At 38.5% G+C, this 22,653-nt stretch overlaps 1 protein-coding gene across 2 annotated transcripts in view; it reads left to right on the top strand.

Annotated features, from left to right (window-relative positions):
* Positions 1 to 22,653, top strand: part of Dmgdh (dimethylglycine dehydrogenase) — a 62,646-nt gene that overhangs the window by 10,471 nt on the left and 29,522 nt on the right. For both annotated transcript variants that reach the window (XM_047555090.1, XM_047555089.1), the window contains exons 3-9: positions 1,517 to 1,615; positions 2,998 to 3,162; positions 4,992 to 5,196; positions 17,135 to 17,383; positions 19,149 to 19,347; positions 21,021 to 21,190; positions 22,003 to 22,156. In XM_047555090.1, the coding sequence (XP_047411046.1) occupies positions 1,517 to 1,615; positions 2,998 to 3,162; positions 4,992 to 5,196; positions 17,135 to 17,383; positions 19,149 to 19,347; positions 21,021 to 21,190; positions 22,003 to 22,156 (1,241 nt within the window). The remainder of the gene's footprint in view (positions 1 to 1,516; positions 1,616 to 2,997; positions 3,163 to 4,991; positions 5,197 to 17,134; positions 17,384 to 19,148; positions 19,348 to 21,020; positions 21,191 to 22,002; positions 22,157 to 22,653) is intronic.

Here is a 22,653-nt window from a genome sequence, read left to right as displayed (position 1 = left end):
TTGTGTAAAAGGTGAAGGGGATGTTTGACCATGAAGTCAAAGAGCTTAACTTGCTCTTCCGCTGTAAAGGAAGCCCTTCTCTATTCAATTTTTTTTTTTTTTTTTTCGTGCTGGGGATTGAACCCAGGGCCTTGTGCTTGACAGGCAAGCACTCTACCAGCTGAGCTATATCCCCAGCCCCCTTCTCTATTCTTATATGGAACCATGCTATAGGAAGACCTAGAGGCTGGGCTAGGATTTTTTTTTTTTTTTTTTTTTTTTTTGTCTAAAGTATAGCTGTACTTACATCCAGGCGATTGAACAAGAACAAACAGAAGCCCCACAGTTCTGGACCATAAAGAATGATTGACAAACTTTAATGGGGGTGTTTTTGAACTCAAAAGAACCAAATGCCCACCACTATTATAGAATATTTACCTTATAAATATTTCTAAATAAATTTGATTTTGAACAGATTGTAGTCTGATGAACTTTCCAGGATAAATTAGCTGCAAAATGAGGCCCCAGATACTTAATTAAGACAACTTGTTCTATGCAATTGCCTAGGATTCTTTGGATACTACATTGTATCTGCCAAAGTTGATAAAAGGGTTTTGGCACATCTAATATTTAGATATATTGTTCAGAGAGTAATTAGTCTATATTTATTTAACAAATATTTATGGTGTGCTAACTTTGTGCTTATCAAACTGTTTAAGCTTCAACAAAAATCTATTCATCTATTCACCAGACTCTCATTACCGGGAATTTTCTAATTCTTGAATTTTGCAACTTCAGGAAAGGGACAGGAGAGCTGTTTCATTCAAGGGGAAGATGGGAAAACCCTTTGCTGCTCTCGTCCTGCTTAAAGGAACACACCCATGGTTTGCTGGCTTGAGTCCATGTTGTATGCTTCCCAATACAAACCCAAAATGCTTCAGAATTCAGAAAGTTTTGAGCATCAACATGACACCACAGTGGAAAACTCTGCTTGTGGTCTCTGATAGTTCAATATATACAAACTTTGTTTTATGCACAACATTATTTAAAATATTGTATATGTGTGTAATAAGGCGAATATGAAATCTAAGCTAACTTCTTATTTGGAGAGACTTGAGTCCCATTCCCAAGATAGCTCATTATGTATAGGCAAATATTTTTAAAAATCCAGAATCCAAAACATCTCTGGTCCCAAGCATTTTGGATAAAGGGTATTCAACCATAGCATATGTTCCTAAACCTTCCATCTAAATCATCTCACTTATGATTCTCCAAACAGCTTTTTTCCTAGTAACTTTTATGGATTTTATATATATGTCTGCTGGCTGGCTCTCACTTTACTTATATGGTTCAAATTTCTTTTTATAACCTATCATGAGCCTTATGCTCTGAAGTACTCAAATTTCTCATTCCCAAGGACTGATAAGTGCTTCTCAATTCCTTGCCAGCATTAAATTACTGCATAGCAAATAAATTATCAATGTTTTGAAAAATGCTATTTTTTTTCTCAGTATTTCCTTTCCTCCCCACTTTTAAGGCAGGTTTAACAACTTACTTCCATCCTGGAATAAACTTGAAGAAAATACATTATGATAGCATCAAACTTTATGAGACACTGGAAGAAGAAACGGGGCAGGTAAACACATTTAACTTAAAATTGTCCACTAGGCCAGGTCTCTCAGAAGTAGGTAAGATTTCTGAAGGATCTGATTTATCATCGTGTATTGCTGTGTGTAGTGACATGAATGTCATGTGCAATGTTGGTGTTGATCGAGGTAGAGAAATAGGATGAGATTTTAAGAAAAGAACCTTGAGAATCTGCTTTAAAATTAAGTTAATTTCTTAAGTGTAACTAACCAATTTCTTTTTTGTTTTTTAAATGAAGAAAGAATAAAAAGCAACTTTCAAAAATATCTTTGCCAGTTGCTATATCCAGAAACTAAAAAATCAGACCCTCTCAGCAATTGGACTGCAAAGGATCTGACAATAGTGTGTGCCAGATTGTCACATGGTTTGAAAAATATTTCACTCAAAGCCCCTCACTTTTATTCTTATCCCCTCTCAGATTGACTCATGCTCTCAAAATAAAGAGAGTTTTCATAGACCAAGTTTAAAGTCCGCTTAAATTCTCCATTGTTGAAAACCACCAAATGGGTTTCCACAATCTTCAGGACGCAGGCCAAAGGCTTAGCGTGACCTCAGGAGCGTGCCTTTCATCGGGAGTTGACCCCTGCCTGCCTCTCTAGCCTGTTCTGTTTATATGCTTCTGCTAGTCCCGTGACATGTCATTCTGGAATGTGCTGAGCTTTCTCAAATCACTTTTCGTTGTTGTTGTTGTTTGTTTCGGTTGTTTCCTTTTTCTCCTTTTGCTTCCTCTGCCTGAACAACATTCCCTCAGCCCTTCCCAAGTTGGGTGGCACATCTCTTGATTCCGAGAACATTTGTGCTCTTATAACACAAATCTCTCCCTATTGTAATTGTAATTTTACTGGTTATTTCCCCTACAGATTATGACAAAGATTGTTTCTTTTATCCCTGTAACTCAGGGCTTTGTTGAGGCTTGGCAAACTGTGGGACTTTAATAAATGTTTAATTCAGCTCACAATTTATCTCATCGTTGCAACACTTTGATTCTTCATAATTCCTCCTGAATCCTTTGTCTTTCTCTTTTTCACAAAACATTCTTTCAGCTTGTACATTAACATTTATCCCAGGTTACTGTATTAAGCACTCAGCTGTCTGATCTTCTGCAGACATTGGTTCCATTGGGGTCTTTGCCTCTCTTGTTCACCCCAACATCTCTGGGGTTTAGAATAATGCCTGGCAGAGAGGAGGTACTGAGTAAGTAATAGTTGAATGAATGTTTATCATAAGACACAAATATTTTATGTAGTTATCTCTTTCACTGCACACTAAATCTCTTTGCTTATACACCTGCGTTTTCATTGTGCTGGGGAACTGTGTTTGAGTGCCAAAGCATAACTTATTCATGTGCTTTTATTGGAATTGCTGTCACAGGTGGTGGGATTCCATCAGCCAGGTAGCATCAGAATTGCTACAACTCCCGTAAGGGTTGATGAATTTAAATATCAAATGACACGGACGGGTTGGCACGCAACAGAACAGTACATTGTTGGACCTGAAAAGATTCAAGAGATGTTCCCTTTACTCAACATGAGTAAGGTATTTATCTGAGGGGCATTTTCAGCATTTGTTGATTTGAATTAAAATTAGAAAAAGGTGTTTTAAGAAGTTAAAAATAGAAATACCTGGTGCACACATTTTGAAAGGCAAAACTAGATGATTAATCCGGATTGGGGAAAGTTACCAGGTGAACTGTTAAGTAAACTTGATAAAATATGAAAAGGTAATGAAAAACCTTATTGTCTTCCACTGTGACAATTAAGGAAACATTTTCAATACCTTTCTACTTATGTATCTCCCAATCAAAGGGTTTCCATAATAAACCTTCCATTTGAGAACTGCAGAGGAAGTGATCCTTCTAGAAAGACAGTTAATATATTTTTTAAAATCAACTTAAGAAGTTCCACTGGGGTTATGGCTCAATGGTAGAGCACTTGCCTAGCATGTGTGGGGCCCTGGGTTCAAACCTCTGTACCACCAAATAAATAAAATCTTAAAAAAAGATGTCTCATGTTATATTGTTCCACAAATATCACTCATAATTGTACTTCTCTTATAGACTTTGTGCCAGGTATGGATCTAGATTTATACCATATTTTCCTAAGAGAATCTACCGGACAAGGAATTTAGTGTTTCCTTATGGGTGATCATCCCTTTTGAATAATAATAACACTGAAAGAAGGAAAGAGTGTTGTCCCTTATGAATATAGATGCGAAAATCCTAACAAAAAACAAACTGAATTCAGCAACATAGCAAAAGGACTATAGATCATGACCAAAAGGGATTTATCCCAGGAATGCTGGAATGGTTTAACATCTATAAAATCAATCAATATAATCACACTGTGTTAATAGAATAAAGGACAAAAACCACATAATCATTTCAATAAATGCAGAAAAATATTTGACAAAAGTATGTTCATATATGGTGCTAAGTAGATTTTTGTTGAATAGATGACATCTATTTGTAGTATTTCACTCTGTTCACTCTATCAACTCATTTTATTTTATTTTCATTCCTTTTTGTTTCCCACACAGTACCTGGTCTGAATACAAAATAGGTGTGTAAGAATAGTAGTTGAATTTTGAATCAAGTATAATGCCAGATATATAACATGTGAATTGATAACACCATCAAATGATTAAATATAAATTATAACTGATATGTCAGTTAGAACTAGATTTGGCTTCAAATGTTAGAAACCAAACTAATAATGCTTAAACAAGATGTAAGTTTATTTCTCATTCATATAAATAGTCCAAGACTTGAATAGTGGCTCTTTTTCATGAGAACTTTAAGGACCCAGTCACCTTCTAGATCTTTATTTTGTCATTCCTGGGATATGACTTTTGTTTTATGATTCCAATATGGCAGCTGCAGCTCCAGCCATCATGCCTGTATTCCAGATAAAAGGATGAATAAGGGACAAAGAAGGACATGTGCCAGTTGTCTTTTTTATGGTTCATGGAAGCTTTCCTGACACTTATTTGCATTTCCATTGATCAGAACTTTGTCTTAATTTTAACTACCAGCTGGAACTAATAGCTGCCATGAAAGTTGGAAACTGTACTCTTTGTTCTTTGTGGCCATATGTCCAAATAAACATTCGAGTTCCATTGCTATTGGAGGAAGGGAGAAATGGTGTTGGAGACAATTGCAAGCCTTTATCAAATTACACTGTGTAACCTTCAGTGTAAATCCCACCTAAATCTAAACAGAATTTAGGAAAAAGAAGTACTGAGTGGTTGGTCTGATGCCAAGATGCACTTTTAAATTCTAGTTTTATTGAACTCTTGCTGGCAGGATATCATTGCATTGAGTAATATATGTTTATTTCTGAATATTGATTCTTTTATGATTGATTTAGGTTTTAGCTGGTCTGTATAATCCTGGAGATGGTCACATTGATCCTTATTCACTAACAATGGCCTTAGCTGCTGGAGCTAGGAAATATGGTGCCCTTTTAAAATACCCTGCACCGGTGACTTCTCTAAAATCCAGGTCAGATGGAACCTGGGATGTTGAAACACCACAGGGATCCATGAGAGCAAACAGAATTGTGAATGCTGCAGGTAAGTGTCGTGTTGTATCTTGTTTTAAAAACTAGAGGGTTTTTCTTTTTTTTTTTTTTTTTTTTTTTCTTTTTTTCCTTATTTTTGTTACTGGGGATTGAACCCAAGCTTGCTTAGCCACTTAGCCACATTCCCAGACCTATTTTGTATTTTATGTAGAGACAGGGTCTCACTGAGTTGCTTAGGACCTCCATACATTGCTGAGGCTGGCTTTGAACTCTTGATCCTCAGCCTCCAGAGCTACTGGATTACAGGCATGCGCCACCGTGCCCAGCTAAAACTAGTGTTTTTAAGTGACAAAGAAATACACATGTAACCTTAAAGGAGTGGTTCATACCATGAACGTTTTTGGGAAGCATGGTGCTCTTGCGTGGTGTCTGAGTCACACAGCCCTCCCTCATTACTTTGTGTGTGAAATAGTCTTTCCTTGGTTGGTCGAGAACACTTCTTCTTTTTTTTTTTTTTTTTTTTTGGTGATGCTGGGGATTGAGCCCAGGGCCTTGTGCTTAAGAGGCAAGCTCTCTACCAACTGAGCTATATCCCCAGCCCAACATTTGATCTTTTAATCCATTCTCCATTTCTTCTGTTTCAGATTATATCTTGCCCAATTGTGCTTCTTTTTCCTTTCTGTGTTTACTGTTTAATAACTAAATTCTACTGGTCAAATTTCAGAGTATCCTCTTTGATCTCAATTTGCTATTTAGGGTAGATTTCATCATATCTGTTCTCTCTTATCATTTCTGGTGACTTTTGATTCTGATTTAAAAAAAAAAAAACAACTTTTACTCTTTTTCTTTCAGAACACGATGAAAGATACTTCATAATTTTTTTTAGGCTGCTCTGTTATAGTTCAGTCTCAGAGAGCAGTGAACCCCAGAGAGGGGGCGGATATTGAGATGATCTAGCAACCTACATTTCCATTTGTAGAGGCCAACGTCCAGAAGGGTCAAGGTACTTGGCCAAGTGACATGGCTGGTTCTGCCAGAGCCAGGATTGGGACCTGGTCTTTTGATTCTTGAGTTGGTGCACTTGCTAACAGGTTCGTTGCATGTGAAGTCATTTTGAACTATCTAACAAACAAAAATAGATCCTAATGAAATTGCTTGTACAGTCTAAGTGGGGCTTAGAGTTTATATTTTCCTGTAGTTCGTCATGGTTCATTAAAACCTAAAAAAAGCTTGAAGCAGTAACTGACTTTCTTTGAGCAAATGCAAAAATTATAAATTGAAAATATCTTTATTGATCAAATCAAATGATATGCCATGAGGACATGCCGGAAACACGTACCTTTCTAATTACTTCCTCTAAATCAAACTTATCATTGATGCTATTTTTTATTTATTTATTTATTTTTTAAATTTATTTTTATTGTAAACAAACGGGATACATGTTGTTTCTGTTTGTACATGAAGTAATGGCATACCATTTGCGTAATCATACATTTACATAGGATAATGATGTTTAATTCATTCTGTTATTTTTTCCTTCCCCCCACCCCTCCCACCCCTCTTTTCCTCTATACAGTCCCTCCTTCCTCCATTCTTGCCCCCCTGTCACTCCCCATTATGTGTCATCATCCGCTTATCAGTGGGATCATTCACCTTTTGGATTTTTGAGATTGGCTTATCTCACTTAGTAAGATATTCTCCAATTTCATCCATTTGCCTGCAAATGCCATAATTTTATTATTCTTTATGACTGAGTAATATTCCATTGTATATATATACCACAGTTTCTTTAACCATTCATCAATTGAAGGACATCTAGGTTGGTTCCACAGTCTGGCTATTGTGAATTGAGCAGCTATGAACATTGATGTGGATGCGTCACTGTAGTATGTTGATTTTAAGTCCTTTGGGTATAGGCCAAGGAGTGGTATAGCTGGGTCAAATGGTGGTTCCATTCCAAGTTTTCTAAGGAATCTCCACACTGCTTTCCAGAGTGGCTGCACTAATTTGCAACACCACCAGCAATGTATGAGTGTACCTTTTTTCCCACATCCTCCCCAACACCTATTGTTGCTTGTATTCTTGATAATCACCATTCTAATTGGGGTGAGATGGAATCTTAGGGTAGTTTTGATTTGCATTTCTCTTATTACTAGAGAAGTTGAACATTTTTTCATATATCTGTTGATTACTTGTACATCTTCTTCTGTGAAGTATCTGTTCATTTCCTTAGACCATTTGTTGATTGGGTTATTTGTATTCTTTGTGTAGAGTTTTTTGAGTTCTTTATAGATTCTGGAAATTAGTGCTCTATCTGAAGTATGAGTGGCAAAGATATTCTCCCACTCTGTAGGCTCTCTCTTCGCATTGCTGATAGTTTCCTTTGCTGAGAGAAAGCTATTTAGTTTGAATCTATCCCAGTTATTGATTCTTGCTTTTATTTCTTGTGCTATGGGAGTCCTGTTAAGGAAGTCTGATCCTAAGCCAACAAGTTGAAGATTTGGACCTACTTTTTCTTCTATAAGATGCAGGGTCTCTGGTCTGATTTCAAGGTCCTTGATCCATTTTGAGTTGATTTTTGTGCAATGTGAGAGATATGGGTTTAGTTTCATTCTGTTGCATATGGATTTCCAGTTTTATCAGCACCATTTGTTGAAGAGGCTAACTTTTCTCCATTGCATATTTTTGGTACCTTTGTCTAGTATTAGAAAATTGTATTTATTTGGGTTTGTGTCCGTGTTCTCTATTCTGTACCACTGATCTACCTGTCTATTTTGGTACCAATACCATGCTGTTTTTGTTACAGTTGCTTTGTAGTATAGTTGAAGTTCTGGTATTGCGATACCCCCTGCTTCATTCTTCCTGCTAAGGATTGCTTTAGCTATTCTGGGTTTCTTATTCTTCCAGATGAATTTCATGACTTCTTGCTCTATTTCTGTAAGGTACATCATTGGGATTTTAATTGGAATTGCATTGAATCTGTATAACACTTTTGGTAGTACGGCCATTTTGACAATATTAATTCTGCCTATTCAAGAACATGGGAGATCTTTCCATCTTCTAAGGTCTTCCTCAATTTCTTTCTTCAATGTTTTGTAGTTTTCATGGTAGAGATCTTTTACCTCTTTGGTTAGATTGATGCCCAAGTATTTCATTTTATTTTTTTTTTGAGGCTATTGCAAATGGAATTGTTTTCCTCATTTCCCTTTCAGATGTTTCATCGTTTGCATACAAAAATGTTTTAGATTTATGCGTGTTGATTTTATAGCCTGCTATTTTGCTGAATTCATCGATGAGGTCTAGAAGTTTTCTGGAGGAGTTTTTTGGATCCTCTAAATAGAGAATCATGTTGTCAGCAAATAGTGACAGCTTAAGTTCCTCTTTTCCTATTCGTATCCCTTTAATTTCTTTAGTCTGCCTAATTGCTCTGGCTAGAGTTTTGAGGACAATGTTGAAGAGAAGTGGTGAAAGAGGACATCCTGTCTTGTTCCTGTTTTTAAAGGGAATGGTTTCAGTTTTTCTCCATTAAGAATGATGTTGGCCATGGGCTTAGCATAAATAGCCTTTACAATGTTCAGGTATATTCCTACTATCCCTATTTTTTCTAGTGTTTTCAGCATGAAGGGATGCTGTATTTTGTCGAACGCTTTTTCTGCATCAATTGAAATAACCATATGATTCTTATCCTTAAGTCTATTGACATGATGGATTACGTTTATTGATTTATGGATGTTAAACCTTCCTTGCATTCCAGGGATGAACCCCACTTGATCGTGGTGCACAATTTTCTTAATATGCTTTTGGATACGGTTTGCCAATATTTTGTTAAGGATCTTTGCATCTATATTCATTAAGAATATTGGTCTAAAATTTTCTTTCTTTGATGTGTCTTTTCCTGGTTTGGGTATGAGGGTGATATTAGCTTCATAGAATGAGTTTGGTAGGGTTCCCTCCTTTTCTATTTCCTGGAATACTTTGAGAAGTATTGGAATGAGATCTTCTTTGAAGGTCTTGTAGAACTAGGCTGAGAATCCGTCTGGTCCTGGGCTTTTCTTGGATGGTAGGTTTTTAATGGCTTCTCCTATTTCATTGCTTGATATTGATCTGTTGAAATTGTGTATGTCCTCCTGGTTCAGTTTGGGAGGAGCATATGTCTCTAGAAATTTGTCAATGTCTTCGGTAGATTCTATTTTGTTTTAATACAGATTTTCAAAGTAGCTTCTAATTATGTTCTGTATCTCAGTGGTGTCTATCGTGATATTTCCTTTTTCATCATGAATTTAGTAATTTGAGTTTTCTCTCTCCTTCTCTTGGTTAGTGTAGCTAAGGGTTTGTCTATTTTGTTTACTTTCTCAAAGAACCAACTTTTTGTTTTGTCAATTTTTTGAATTGTTTCTTTTGTTTCAATTTCATTGATTTCAGCTCTGATTTTAATTATTTCCTGTCTTCTACTACTTTTGCTGTTATTCTGTTCTTCTTTTTCTAGGGCTTTGAGCTATAATGTTAAGTCATTTAGTTGTTGACTTTTCATTCTTTTCTGGAATGTTCTCCATGCAATGAATTTTCCTTAGTACCACTTTCATAGTGTCCCAGAGATTTTGATATGTTGCATCGTCATTCTTATTGACCTCTAAGAATTTTTTTATCTCCTCCCTGATGTTCCGTTATCCATGTTTCATTCAATAGCATATTATTTAGTCTCCAGGTGTTGGAATAATTTCTGTTTTTTATTTTGTCATTGATTTCTACTCTCAGTCCATTATGATCTGATAGAACATAAGGCAGTATCTCTATTTTTTTGCATTTCCTAAGGGCTGCTTTGTGGCATAACATATGGTCTATTTTCGAGAAGGTTCCATGTGCTGTTGAGAAGAAAGTGAATCCACTTGTTGATGGATGGAATATTCTATATATGTCTATTAAGTCTAGGTTATTGATTGTGTTATTGAGTTTTATGGTTTCTTTGTTTGGTTTTTGTTTGGAAGATCTATCTAGTGGTGACAGCAGTGCGTTAAAGTCACCTAGAATTATTGTGTTGTGGTCTATGTGATTCCTGAAATTAAGAAGGATTTGTTCGATGTACAGGGATGCACCATTGTTTGGGGCATAAATATTTACTATCATTATGTCTTCCTGATTTATGGTTCCCTTAAGCAGTATGAAATGTCCTTCTTTATCCCTTCTGACTAACTTTGGCTTGAAGTCCACTTTATCTGATATAAGGATGGAAACCCCCGCTTTTTTACTGAGTCCATGTGCGTGGTAGGTTTTTTCCCATCCTTTCACCTTTAGTCTGTGGATGTCTTTTTCTATGAGATGAGTCTCTTGCAGGCAGCATATTGTTGGGTCTTTCTTTTTAATCTATTCTGCCAGTCTATGTCTTTTGATTGATAAGTTTAGGCCATTAATGTTTAGGGTTATTATTGAGATATGATTTGTATTCCCAGTCATTTGTCTTATTTTTGGTTTTTAAGTTGGTTTGGTTTCTCCTTTGAGTGGTTTTTCTCTAAGGTAGTTCCTCCCTTTGCTGACCTCCATTGTTGTTTTTCATTTCCTCCTCATGGAATATTTTGTTGAGAACATTCTGTAGCGCAGGCTTTCTATTTGTAAATTCTTTTAACTTTTCTTTATCATGGAAGGATTTTATTTCATGTTCAAATCTGAAGGTTAGTTTTGCTGGGTATAGGATTCTTGGTTGTCGACCATGTTCTTTCAGACCTTGAAATATGTTGGTCCAGGCCCTTCTAGCTTTTAGAGTCTGGGTCGAGAAGTTGGCTGCTATCCGTATTGGTCTCCCCCTATATGTAATCTGATGCTTTTCTCTCGCGGCCTTCTAAATCCTATCTTTATTTTGAATGTTAGGCATTTTCATTATAATGTGCCTTGGTGTGGATCTGTTGTGATTTTGTCCATTTGGTGTTCTGTAAGCCTCTTGTATTTGATTTTCCATTTCATTCTTCAGGTTTTGGAAATTTTCTGATATTATTTCATTGAATAGGTTATTCATTCCTTTGGTTTGTATCTCTGTGCCTTCCTCAATCCCAATAATTCTTAAATTTGGTCTTTTCATGATGTCCCATAGTTCTTGGAGATTCTGCTCATGATTTCTTACCATCTTCTCTGTTTGGGCAACTTTATTTTCAAGAATAAATATTTTGTCTTCATTGTCTGAGGTTCTGTCTTCCAAGTGGTCTAGTCTTTTGGTGATGCTTTCCATTGAGTTTTTTATTTGGTTTATTGTTTCCTTCATTTCAAGGATTTCCGTTTTTTTTTTTTTTTTTTTTTTTTTTTGAGAATCTGTATCTCTTTGTTGAAATGATCTTTTGCTTCCTGCAGGTGCTCTTTCATCTTATTGGTATTATCATTCATTGCCTGCATTTGCTCTTATCTCATCCTTTGCTTCGTGAATCATTAATCATGTATAATCTGAAGTCCTTTTCTGACATTTCTTCTAACATACTGTCATTGGATTCTATTAATATGGAATCTAGATTTGTTTGGATCATTTTCTTCCCTTGTTTTTTCATGTTGTTCATGTATCTTCCCCTCTAGCAGTGCAGATTGGGTTATTGCGGATTTCCCCCTATAGGCTTATAGTGACCCTATAGATTTCCAAAACCCTTTCTTTAAGGGGAGATCAATATTAGCAGTGCCCAATTCAGACACTATGCAATCCTAGACCAAATAGCCCCTATGAGAACAATAACAAAATTGTCATAATAAACAGAATGAGTTCAATATTATCTTCAGTAAAACAAACAGATTTGCAATAAGGCCTGCAGTTTCTAATGGAGGACAAAGAGGATGCAGAGGGATGTAGAATGTGGCTGTTAATGGGATAAGAACAGAATATACAGAAGTTCTAGATAGTAGAAAGGGTGAGAGTGTAATCAAAAGAAATTGGATGTTAGCATTCAAAAAAGGGAGAAAGAGACTCTGAGGGAACACATAAACAAAAGGAAAAGAGAGCAAGAAAAGTAAAGAAATAAAAAATTTTTCAATAAGGAGAAAAAAGAAAATCTACAGTATAATAGTCATACTAATGACTAATGAAACCTCCCAGTGTTCATTAGCCTGAAGCATGAGAGTTACCTGACAATGATCTTCAAGCCTCCAGCAGGCGTCTCAAGATGGGATTTGCCCCACCTAAAGGTCAGAGCTATGGCTTCCAGGATTATCCAAGATGGCCACTCTGGCTTCGAAATGTGTTGGTAAATGGGGAGCTGCAGCTCAGGGGTGGATGTGTTCAGCTGGAGGTCCTGGAGATAGGATGCGGTTGGTCCGGCAGGGGTCCTGGAGGTCCCGTGTGTTTGTGGGATCCTGGAGGCCGGGTGCAGTCAGTCTGGGGTCCCAGTGATAGGGCGCAGTCAGTTGGTCTGGGGGTCCTGGCGGCAGGGAGCAGTCAGTCGATGTGAGGGCCCCAGAGGCAGGGAGTGATCAGTTGGGCTGAGGGATCCTGGAGAGGGGGCTCAGTCAGTCCGGCTAGGGGTCCTATGGGGCGGCAGCCACGTGTAATCAAACCTGCAGGTACTGTGACGGAGAACTTCCAGGCAGCAGCAGGCAGCTGGTGTTCCACTGGTGGTCGGCCATCAGTTTGCTGACTGTTGTCAGACAATCGGGAGGTGAACCTTGTACGTTGGGTGATGGATAGGTGTAAGGCAGGCGATGGACCGGCCAGAGGCAGGCAAATGGCAGATGATGGGCGCCTGACAGTGAGCAATCTTCACTCAAAAAAGGTGTCGATATGCTGGCAGACTGCAGGTCACAGCAGACAAATGGGGTAAACAGCAGGGATCGATAAGCAGCAAAAACTTCCTCACCAAGAAACAGATATCCTCCGCTTGAAACTGGAGTTACGGAGCGACAAGGAACGCAGCCTCCCTCTAGTCCGACATCTTGGATCCCCCCCTCACTAATGCTATTTTTTAACCAAATATTTTAGTGATCCTGGAAAGTCATGTCTTCAGTAGGTAAGATGCTAAATTAGTATTTTGAATCTTCCTAACTCACGCCTCCCATTTGAAAAACACAAAAATCACATACATTCTTTAGTTTGAGATTAAAAGTAAAGTAAAAGGACTTTCTTAAAAAATAAAAGTGATATTATAAAAAATTGTCTTGTTTTGAGCCTCACTTGCCCTTTCAGTCTCCATTTAATACTCCTTTCTCCCACTATCTTTGGGAACCAGATCTGGAATCTCTGGTGAAATCATTCATTCTTCTTTCCAAGTAGCAAGGATTTTTTTGTAAGTTTGCAACATTTTCTATGGTCTCATGAATTCAGTCCCTAAAAACATTTGACTATTCTCATACTCAGATCCCCATATCCAGCACCTAAGGCAGGCATTGCTAATCAATGACTGCACTTGGTTCAGATGGTCTTGCACAAAGCTCTGCCATTTTTCTTAGCACAGTGCTTCAGGAAGACATGCATTCCCAAAGGACATTTTGAGAAAAAACTTGGATGATCTTAATTTAAGACATTTATCCAATGTTTTCCTAAAATGGATAAATTTTCATTTACATAATAAATTGTCATTGTAATAATTTTTTTAAATTATAAAAAATTGTGAGGAATAAGGAATCTCTGAAGAGGAAGATAGGATGAGCTTCAAAGAGCTCTGACCCATATCGAGATGGAGTTCTCTATGCTGCTGAGGAATCCTGTGGGGCAATGGGGTGGGGAAAAGCAATGAAAGGAGGTCCTTGAGATGGCTGCTCCTGCCACCCTGGGAAAGCTAACAAGTCCCTAGAATGATGGCTACAGTGTGTCCCTTTGTGGAGTAGTGATGCACCTCTTCATTATTTGCTCCTAAAAGCTTTTGCCCTTTTCAAACAACTGAGAACTTGTTGCAGGCTGGGTGCTGTGGCACATGCCTGTCATCCCAGTGGCTGGGAAGGCTGAGGCAGGAGGACTGAGAGTTCAAAGTCAACCTCAGCAACTTAGCAACGCTCTAAGCAGCTCAGCAAGACCCTGTCTCTAAATAAAATATAAAAAAGGACTGGGGAAAGTGGTTAAGTGCCCCTGAGTTCAATCCCCTGTACCAAAAAAGGAAAAAAATAGTTGTTGCCCGAGCCTATATGTTGGAGTGTTGACCCTACATTTTCTTCTAGAAGTTGCAAAGTTTCTGGCCTAATTACTAGGTCTTTGATCATTTTGAGTTGCCATTTATACAGGGTGAAAGATAGGGATCTAGTTTTATTCTTTTATGCATGGATATTCAGTTTTAGGAAGCTGTATTTTAAACCGTACTGTCTATACCAGATGATTTGCGAAACATCTTTTGAGAAACACTACTGGACAGGCATTCCTACAACAGAAAGAATGGAATGACTATACTCTTGAGCAAACAGCTGAGGAATTTTTGATGCTTTCGACCTCTTGGTGTGCAATGGCCTACCTTGCCTTTAGTAGCCACAGCTTTTAAAATAGGCATCATTTTACCTTCATTCTGTCCTCTCCTCAGGTGCAGCCCAGATGTTCAGTTATGAGACAAGCCTTTCTCTGCACGCTGATGAATGTTTCTCTTGACCTCATTTCCAGTTGACACATTAAACCTGAGATAATTTTATAAGATTTACTTAAGAATTTTCCTGGTAAGGCACAACAGAAATGTGACTGGATCATACTAACATGAAGCCAAAAAAGAATTGCCTAATTTTTCCTGTTTCTTCTGCATCAAAGAGTGAAGCAAGCCATCATTGTCACTGTATAAACCTTATAAAAGTAAACTCATTCAGGAATCTTCACCCTTCCTTGTAACCCTATTTCCATTAGACATTGTATTTTTCTAAAAAAATGGAAGCCATTTCCAATGGCCATTTTTGTTGACTCTCCAGTTGTTTTTCAGGGGGTAATGGTAGATTTTTAGAAAGATCCCTTCTTGCTTGACTCTACCTTTTGAACTTGGTGCTGGGTGATCTAGCAGGAGTGGAAGTATACTCTTGGCTACATTTAGGCTAATTTATTAACACATAGAGGAAGAGAGTGCCAACAGGCATCAGCACCATAGGGCAAAATAGCATAGGGATTACTATTGGATTTGAAGTAATACAGTTCCATGAGACTTATGCATACATTTTCACTTTATTTTAATGATGAAGTACATTAATAAGCAAGAAACTGGTCTCAGAAGTTCATAAATATGTTTGAATAGGACTGAATTTATTTTCTTTAATTTATATTTTTAATTGAAAGAAGTAGATTGAGGATACTGCAGGAGTTTAAATTGCTAGGATAAATATTTTGATGTTTTATATTCTAAAACTGCCTTAGTATATATATAACTAGAATGTGTGACTTTACTATATTTTCCTACAAAGTCCTAATATTGGTAATTCATATCTTCCTCTTAGCAAGAATAAATTAAGTCTCTAAATTATTAAAGACCAACAAATAGCTCTCATGCCCACAGGCCAGATTTCTAGTTTACAAATGGGAACCCACTTCAGGGGTTATAATCAAGTGTGACCAAGCTAGCTGTTAGGCTAAAGCAAAACCACAGAGTACAGGGGCGATGTTTTGATGGTTAAGTAAGACAAACTTTGGCACTTAAGAGAACATAATGTGGATTCCCAGACAGACGTATAAATAATTCTGTGTCCAGCTCTGAACCTCATAGAGATGTCAAAACTGATTCTGGAAAAAAAAATTTGGAAACAAAAATGGTTAAAAATTTAGAAAGTGAAACCTCTAAAGCAGTAACTTAAATAGGATCCTCTAATCACTTGAGTGATTACTCAAAATCATTATGAAACAAGCAAACAGAACCCCTCTCGCCTAAAACAATCCATTGATGTGTCAGGCAACAACATATTCCTACCAAGTAATAATCACTTTTATAATTGTAGAGTCTAAAATACCTCAATACAAGTGAAGATGTCTTGGATATTTCAAATAAGTTCTTTTGACAGGAAGAAAACCAGTAAGATGTGATGACTATTAGATCTCCAGGCATGACCTTGGGCATGCCTCACCTTTCTGTGACCTGAAGGGTCAGCCTGGGAAAGAATCTAGGGTCCTTCATCCTCAAATTGTCCAGCTCTATTTTTGGCATAAAATGTGAAGTGAGAAACATTTGTTCTGGGGACTCCCCACTACTGATGGGCCCAATCTCCTCTCTGCTGAGTTCCTCTTTCCTCCCTGGTTTTTGGTTTTGCTTTTGCTTTGCTGTTGCTTGTTTTTGTTTTGTCTTTGTGATATTGAGGGTTGAACCCAGGACCTGGTGCATGGTATGCAAGTGCTCTATCATTGAGAGACCCCAAACCCTCCGTGGTTTTAACCCCCAGCGCTTGTGAACTCATGAAAAACAACCTTTTAAAGTAACAGATGAAAGTTAATTTTCTCTCTCTCCTCACATATATACAGATTCAGATTTTAAGTGAACTGAGAGATTTTGTATTTGTGGAATTTTAACCATCAATAGTTTGGGGAGTAGGGTTTGGGGAGGTATAGGAGCTGATTTGTAGGGTTTAATACGTACTATGAATACTTATTATGTTGATCACATCAGCACAGTGGCCTCTTCCTGGGTCTGACTCTCCCTATTCATAGTAAGGTCAACCTGTTCCACCATCTTTCTTATCAACATTTGTACTTTTTAATGTGTCTAGGTTTCTTTCAAATAAGTTTTTGGGAGGGAGTTTGCTCTCTACTTTTGCTCTTTCAGGATTGGAGTTCCCTAACACTATAGATAAATTCAAAACTCTGATAGTGCCAAATATTATCTTGTTGTATCTTGCCCCATTCAATTTTGCAAAGTTAAAAAATTTAAGAAGCTGTGGATATAACTCAGTTAGCATGTGTGAGGCCCTGGGTTTGATTCCCAGCATGACAGGAAAAAAAATTTTTAAAGATTATTATGACATTCTTTAGATTTTTGCCATAAGAATCCAAGTCTTCTAAATATTTTTAATATAAATGCCACATCAGTGTCATGTGTGCTATGTTATACATGTCGTGACATCTTTAAATGATTTCTCCACTGAAGGATTTTGGGCTCGTGAAGTGGGCAAAATGATCGGACTGGAACACCCCCTCATACCAGTTCAACACCAGTATGTTGTTACATCGACTATACCTGAAGTGAAAGCTTTGAAACGAGAACTCCCTGTGCTTCGCGATCTGGAAGGATCCTACTACCTCCGACAGGAAAGGGATGGGCTCTTGTTTGGTCCCTATGAAAGTCAGGAGAAAATGAAGGTTCAGGACTCTTGGGTCACCAGTGGAGTCCCTCCAGGTGGGTTCAGCAAACAAAAATGAGTGCAGGTCTGACACTTATGGTTCATCCTCTCTGTGGCTGGGTCAGCTGTCAAATAAGACGTGTACCTGGGACATTGGAGGTGACACTGGAGGGGTTTGAGGTGACTTCTCCTATCTCTTCGAACAAGCAGCAGGAAATGAGAAAAGAGAGAAGATGCAGTTGGTGGTGAAGAAACTAAAAAAACCTGCTTGAGCTGCTTTGAAAGGCTCCAGGTGAATTTTTGACTACCCACCCCAACTTCCTGCCTCTTCCCTTTTTCCTCCATCTGCTGCCTGCTTGGTCTAGTTTCAAGATTTGAAGAAAGCTGCTATTGTGTTTTCACAATTGGATATATGGCAGGAATCAGAGACAGGCTATTCATCCTACGAAGAAGAAGGCCCAGAGGTCTCTAATCCTGTAGAGCAAGCAGCGTAGGCTGCTACTGCACACTGAGGCCCTACAATGCAACATTTGGGGCATGGAAAAGGCTTTGGCTTCTAGGCTAACACGGAGGTGCTGTAGCTTCTCTTTTAAGTTCTGCAAGGGAGATGGGTTAGGATTTGTGGGGGTAGGGTGCATGCGTGTGTGTAATATTTCCACAGAGGCAGGTGAAGAATTGGGTCACCAAAGGAGGCACCTCTGGTTTAATCTATAAAGGGAGCTAACATATCATTGGGACACTGACCTATTACAGGGAACATAAGGGAATAGAGGAAATTGTACTTTGTAGAATTATGCTTTGATAAGCAACTTGGGATAGAGAATGAATCCTTCCCACTTCTTCCTCAAAGAATAGGCCCGTATAACAGAAAATGATTATTAAACCACCTTGCACAGGAGCTGGGTCAGCTAACTTCAGGGATTTGGTTTTGCTGAGTAGATGTTGCACATTTGGGTCTGAGGAGAATGGTTCCTGCCCGCAGAGGGAGGGCAAAGCTGCCACCCGTTAGCCTCCCTCTCAGTCTTCACCAGGCCAGCAGCCTGTCCTCCAAATAAACATGGAACAATCACTTAAATAATTCCAGTTGGAAGGAGAGCCAGATTGTTAGCTGTCCTTGGGCACTAGTAACAACGTCCTCCACGAGAATGCCCCAATGGGCAGTCCCCAGAGGAGCAAGAAGCTGGCTGGATACTGTGTGGAAAATCACCAGAATGGGCAGAGCATTCTTTTTGGAACTTCATTTGTGGACCTTGTTTCCATCACAGTGACTGTTAGGACAAGGAATGACTGTCCTCCAAGACCTGTCATTTTTCAGAGAACTCCAGGCCCATGGATGCATTGGGAGCAGGCTGGAGGAGGGAGAGTTAAAAGGGGTTTCAATCCATCATCCTAGATTCTGGAGCTGCATTTCACTTTCCCAGTGTCCTGGCATGAGTTTGTGAACTCCCATTTGCCTCCCCTGGGGGATGAAACAGGCTCTCATGGTTAATTGAAGGATAAAGATCTCTCCTGAAAAACCAAATTATTAGTGTTTGGGATTGGATTCAATCAATATTGGAAACTTAATATACATAACTTTAGAAATTGATTAATTAAAAAGGTGATTTTATTTGAAGAACAATAGCATTATTGTTCTCAGTAATATTATGGTTATCCATCTGTGGATAGTGAATGTCAAGTTTAGATGAAAAAAAAAAAAAAAAAGGAAGTACTTTCCAAACAAGCCATCTGAAAATGTAGGCGGTTTCAGAGACTCAGGGCACTTTAGAGTACTTGGCAGTGCAGCTATGGCATCCTGACCACAGTGGCATGCATTTCCAGGCTTTGGAAAGGAACTCTTTCAGTCTGATTTAGACCGAATCATGGAACACGTCGAAGCTGCCATGGAAATGGTTCCAGTGTTGAAAAAGGCTGACATCATCAATGTTGTCAATGGTCCTATTACCTATTCTCCCGACATTCTTCCCATGGTGGGGCCCCATCAGGGGGTCAGAAACTACTGGGTGGCTATAGGCTTTGGGTGAGTATCTCCATGTAATTCAATCCTGACTGCAGAATCACTTATTTAGATAAGTATGGTCGCATCATTTTGGGCCAAAAAAGAAAGATGCAGGAGTGGGGGATTATTTTCTCATTTTTCATGACCAAGGAATAAAAATATTTCAGTTTTAAAGTACTGCTTTTTAAGGTAATCGTTTAATCACTTGTTTTAAAGATGAGCACACAGAAAGGCAATAATTTGCTGACGCTTTCACCCTGTGTATTTCCTGCCATTTCCATTATTTGTGTCTCTTTTCATGCTGTTATCTCCAGATAGGTCAATTTGCCCCAATTTTATAAGAATGTTTTCATAACACGATGTGACAAAGATAATTCAAAATATCAAATGTAAAATATATGATGCATTTTCACCATAATTTGTGTTTGTTGAACACAATTTGATTCTCTACATTCCTTAGGTTGCTTCCTATTTATGATTCCATTGTCTCTTTGATGTTTCATTTCTAATATTTGTCCCATTATATTTGATGTCTATTGATGTCAAATCCACTTTACTATCATATAGCAGCTTCTAATATTCTATTTTCCTTCCCCATTTTATTTGTTCATTTACTCAACTAATATTTAATGATTGCCAGCTCTTTGCCAGGTCTAGTGCTACATTGCCCGGAGGAGTGTATATTGCTGCTTTTTTATTCTCCTTGAGAAATGGCAAATATAAATATTTAGGCATTTATTTTTCAAAATGGCAAAATTGGTGTCTTGTGATGGGGAAAGTTAGCTAGCAATTCCAGTCTTTGCTGCAGTTTCCCCATGCTTTAGACCCGTGGTTCTGTGGACTTGCCATGCTTTGGGGACTGGGGTTCCTCGCATCTTAATGTCTGCTCATGCAGCTCCTTTCTTGGGTCCTCTCCCCATGACTCCTGGCCAATGTCTTAGAAGCTCCTCTTGACTTAGCCACAGGTAAAGCCACAGTGATGACTTCGATTAGATAAGAGTCTGCGTGTGGCCCTGCATGAGGCCTATGTAAAACTGTGGTCCTTCCGTTCTGATCTTCTTGATTGGCTACAATCATGTTCTGGTTTTTAAAGCACCTTCTTATGGAAATAGAAAACAGAATGAACTCCCCCACCAAGTGACCCTTTAGTTCCAGCATACAGGGACCAGTGCTCCTTTCTACCTCTTCCTCACAGGTGCCCCAAGTAATTGCCTCCAGCATAATGGCCCAAGTTCCTGTATGAAGTCACTGCCGAAGGGGGTCAGAACTAAACTGAGTCCCAGAAGAGATTCTTGTGGCAAAGTTTTGCCCACAAAATTTTCCCCCAGTTAGGATAACCATAGCTCGAGAGGACAGGCGAGGCACCAACCACATCTGCCTGTTAGCTCCCTTGTCACCCACATCCTTGCTTTCTTTACGTGAGCACTCTTACTTGTTAGGTGTTATGGAATGTCTTCCAGGTGCATGCCTCTTAAAACTATGGGAAAAAAAAACTAGCTATCAAGTCAGGCACATTTGGATGCCTAAACATGCATTTCTTCATTTTTAAGGAAAAAATGGATGGCATAAAGATTATGTTATTTATATGTTCTGATAGCACAGAACACTCCAAACTTGGGGCCAAGTTGGACATGTTTCATCATTTGAAAATAACACGCATTAGTAACAGGGATATCTATTTCTATATTTGAAAGATATGGCATAATCCACGCTGGTGGGGTAGGGAAATATCTCAGTGACTGGATTCTGCATGGAGAACCTCCTTTTGACCTGATAGAATTGGATCCCAATCGCTATGGCAAATGGACAACAACTCAGTACACTGAAGCCAAAGCAAGAGAATCATACGGATTCAACAATATTGGTAAAGTACAAATTCACCATTGTCCATAAAGGGTTAACAGAATTGACTTGCAGCATCTCTGACTTTTTAGATGCTCTTTATTCTGTTTGTTGAGGTGGAGGTGGTTTGGGACTCTAGGCATGTGCCTCTAAGACACAACAAGGAATATATATATGAATGTACATATCTAATGTGAGGTATGCATCCCTGATTTAAAAATTTAAATATATTTTTATTTTGCCTTTTGTGTTAGTTTTCTGTCACTGTGACAAAATTCCTAAGAAAAATCACTTATAAGGAGGAAAATGTTTACTTTGGTTCATTGTTTCAGAGGTTTCAGTTTATGGTCGCTTGACCCAATTGCTTTTGGGCCTGTTTTGAGGCAGTACATATGGTGAAAGTGCAGGGCAGAGGAAACCTGTTTTGCTTCCTGGTTTCTAGAAAACAAACAGTGCAAGACAAAGGGGGTGGGATCCATAACCCCCTTGAGGGCATGCCCCTAGTGACCTCTTCACAAGGTCCTACCTCCTAAAGATTCCACCACCTCCCGACAGCTCCATCAGAAGGGGACCAAGCCTTTAACACAGGAGCTTTTTGGGGAGGCATTCAAGTTCCAAACCATAACTTCTTTTATAATCAATATAAATGAGAGCTTTGTCTTTTACATCGTGTGTGCGTGTGCGTGTGTGTGTGTGTGTGTGTGCCTGCGCGTGTGCATGCATGCACGTGGTTTTCTGGGTTTTAAGACCTATATTTTCCATTTTCTGAATCTCTTCAAAGTATTCTATTATTTTGACTATAAGCTATTTAAAGTACCAATTTCCCTTTTCCAGTTGGTTATCCGAAAGAAGAACGCTTTGCTGGGAGGCCAACTGAGCGAGTCAGCGGTCTCTATAAAACCCTGGAGTCTAAGTGTTCTATGGGGTTCCATGCAGGCTGGGAGCAGCCACACTGGTTCTACAAACCAGGCCAGGACACTCAGTACAGGTAAGTGAATGACAGCCTGCCTGTGGTCTGACCAAGGCATGAAACTACAGAGGTGGAGTGGAGAAACAGCAGAGAAGTTCAGCATTAATCTAGCTCATATGACATTGGCCCACATCTAGGACCATGTACCTCTGAGAGTCCTATCACAAGACCTCATGAAACCTCTTCCACTTGGCATTTACCAGAAGCTCATAAGGATCCATAAACCAAGGGAAAACAAGTTGCAAGTCTAGAAGTTAAGATACCCTTGTTTTTGAGCTGTTATTTTGCTTATTTAAACAGGTTTTGATGTCTTTCTAAAGACCAGATCAAAATGGTACAAAGATTAGTGGAAGACTAGCTCTTGATGAATGAATTTGGGCTCTATAGGCAGCCAATCTAAATTATTTGGTGGCCAAATACTGATTTGCTTTTTCATAAATTTCTCAGATAAATGCCAGCTTTATTCTTGACTTTGTGCTATTTGGATCTGACCTAAGTTTCTTTCACTCCTTTAA

The sequence above is a fragment of the Sciurus carolinensis genome, chromosome 6 (assembly GCF_902686445.1).
Source record: "Sciurus carolinensis chromosome 6, mSciCar1.2, whole genome shotgun sequence".
In the NCBI taxonomy this organism is placed as follows: Eukaryota; Metazoa; Chordata; class Mammalia; order Rodentia; family Sciuridae; genus Sciurus; species Sciurus carolinensis.
This window is presented reverse-complemented; position numbering and strand designations above follow the sequence as displayed.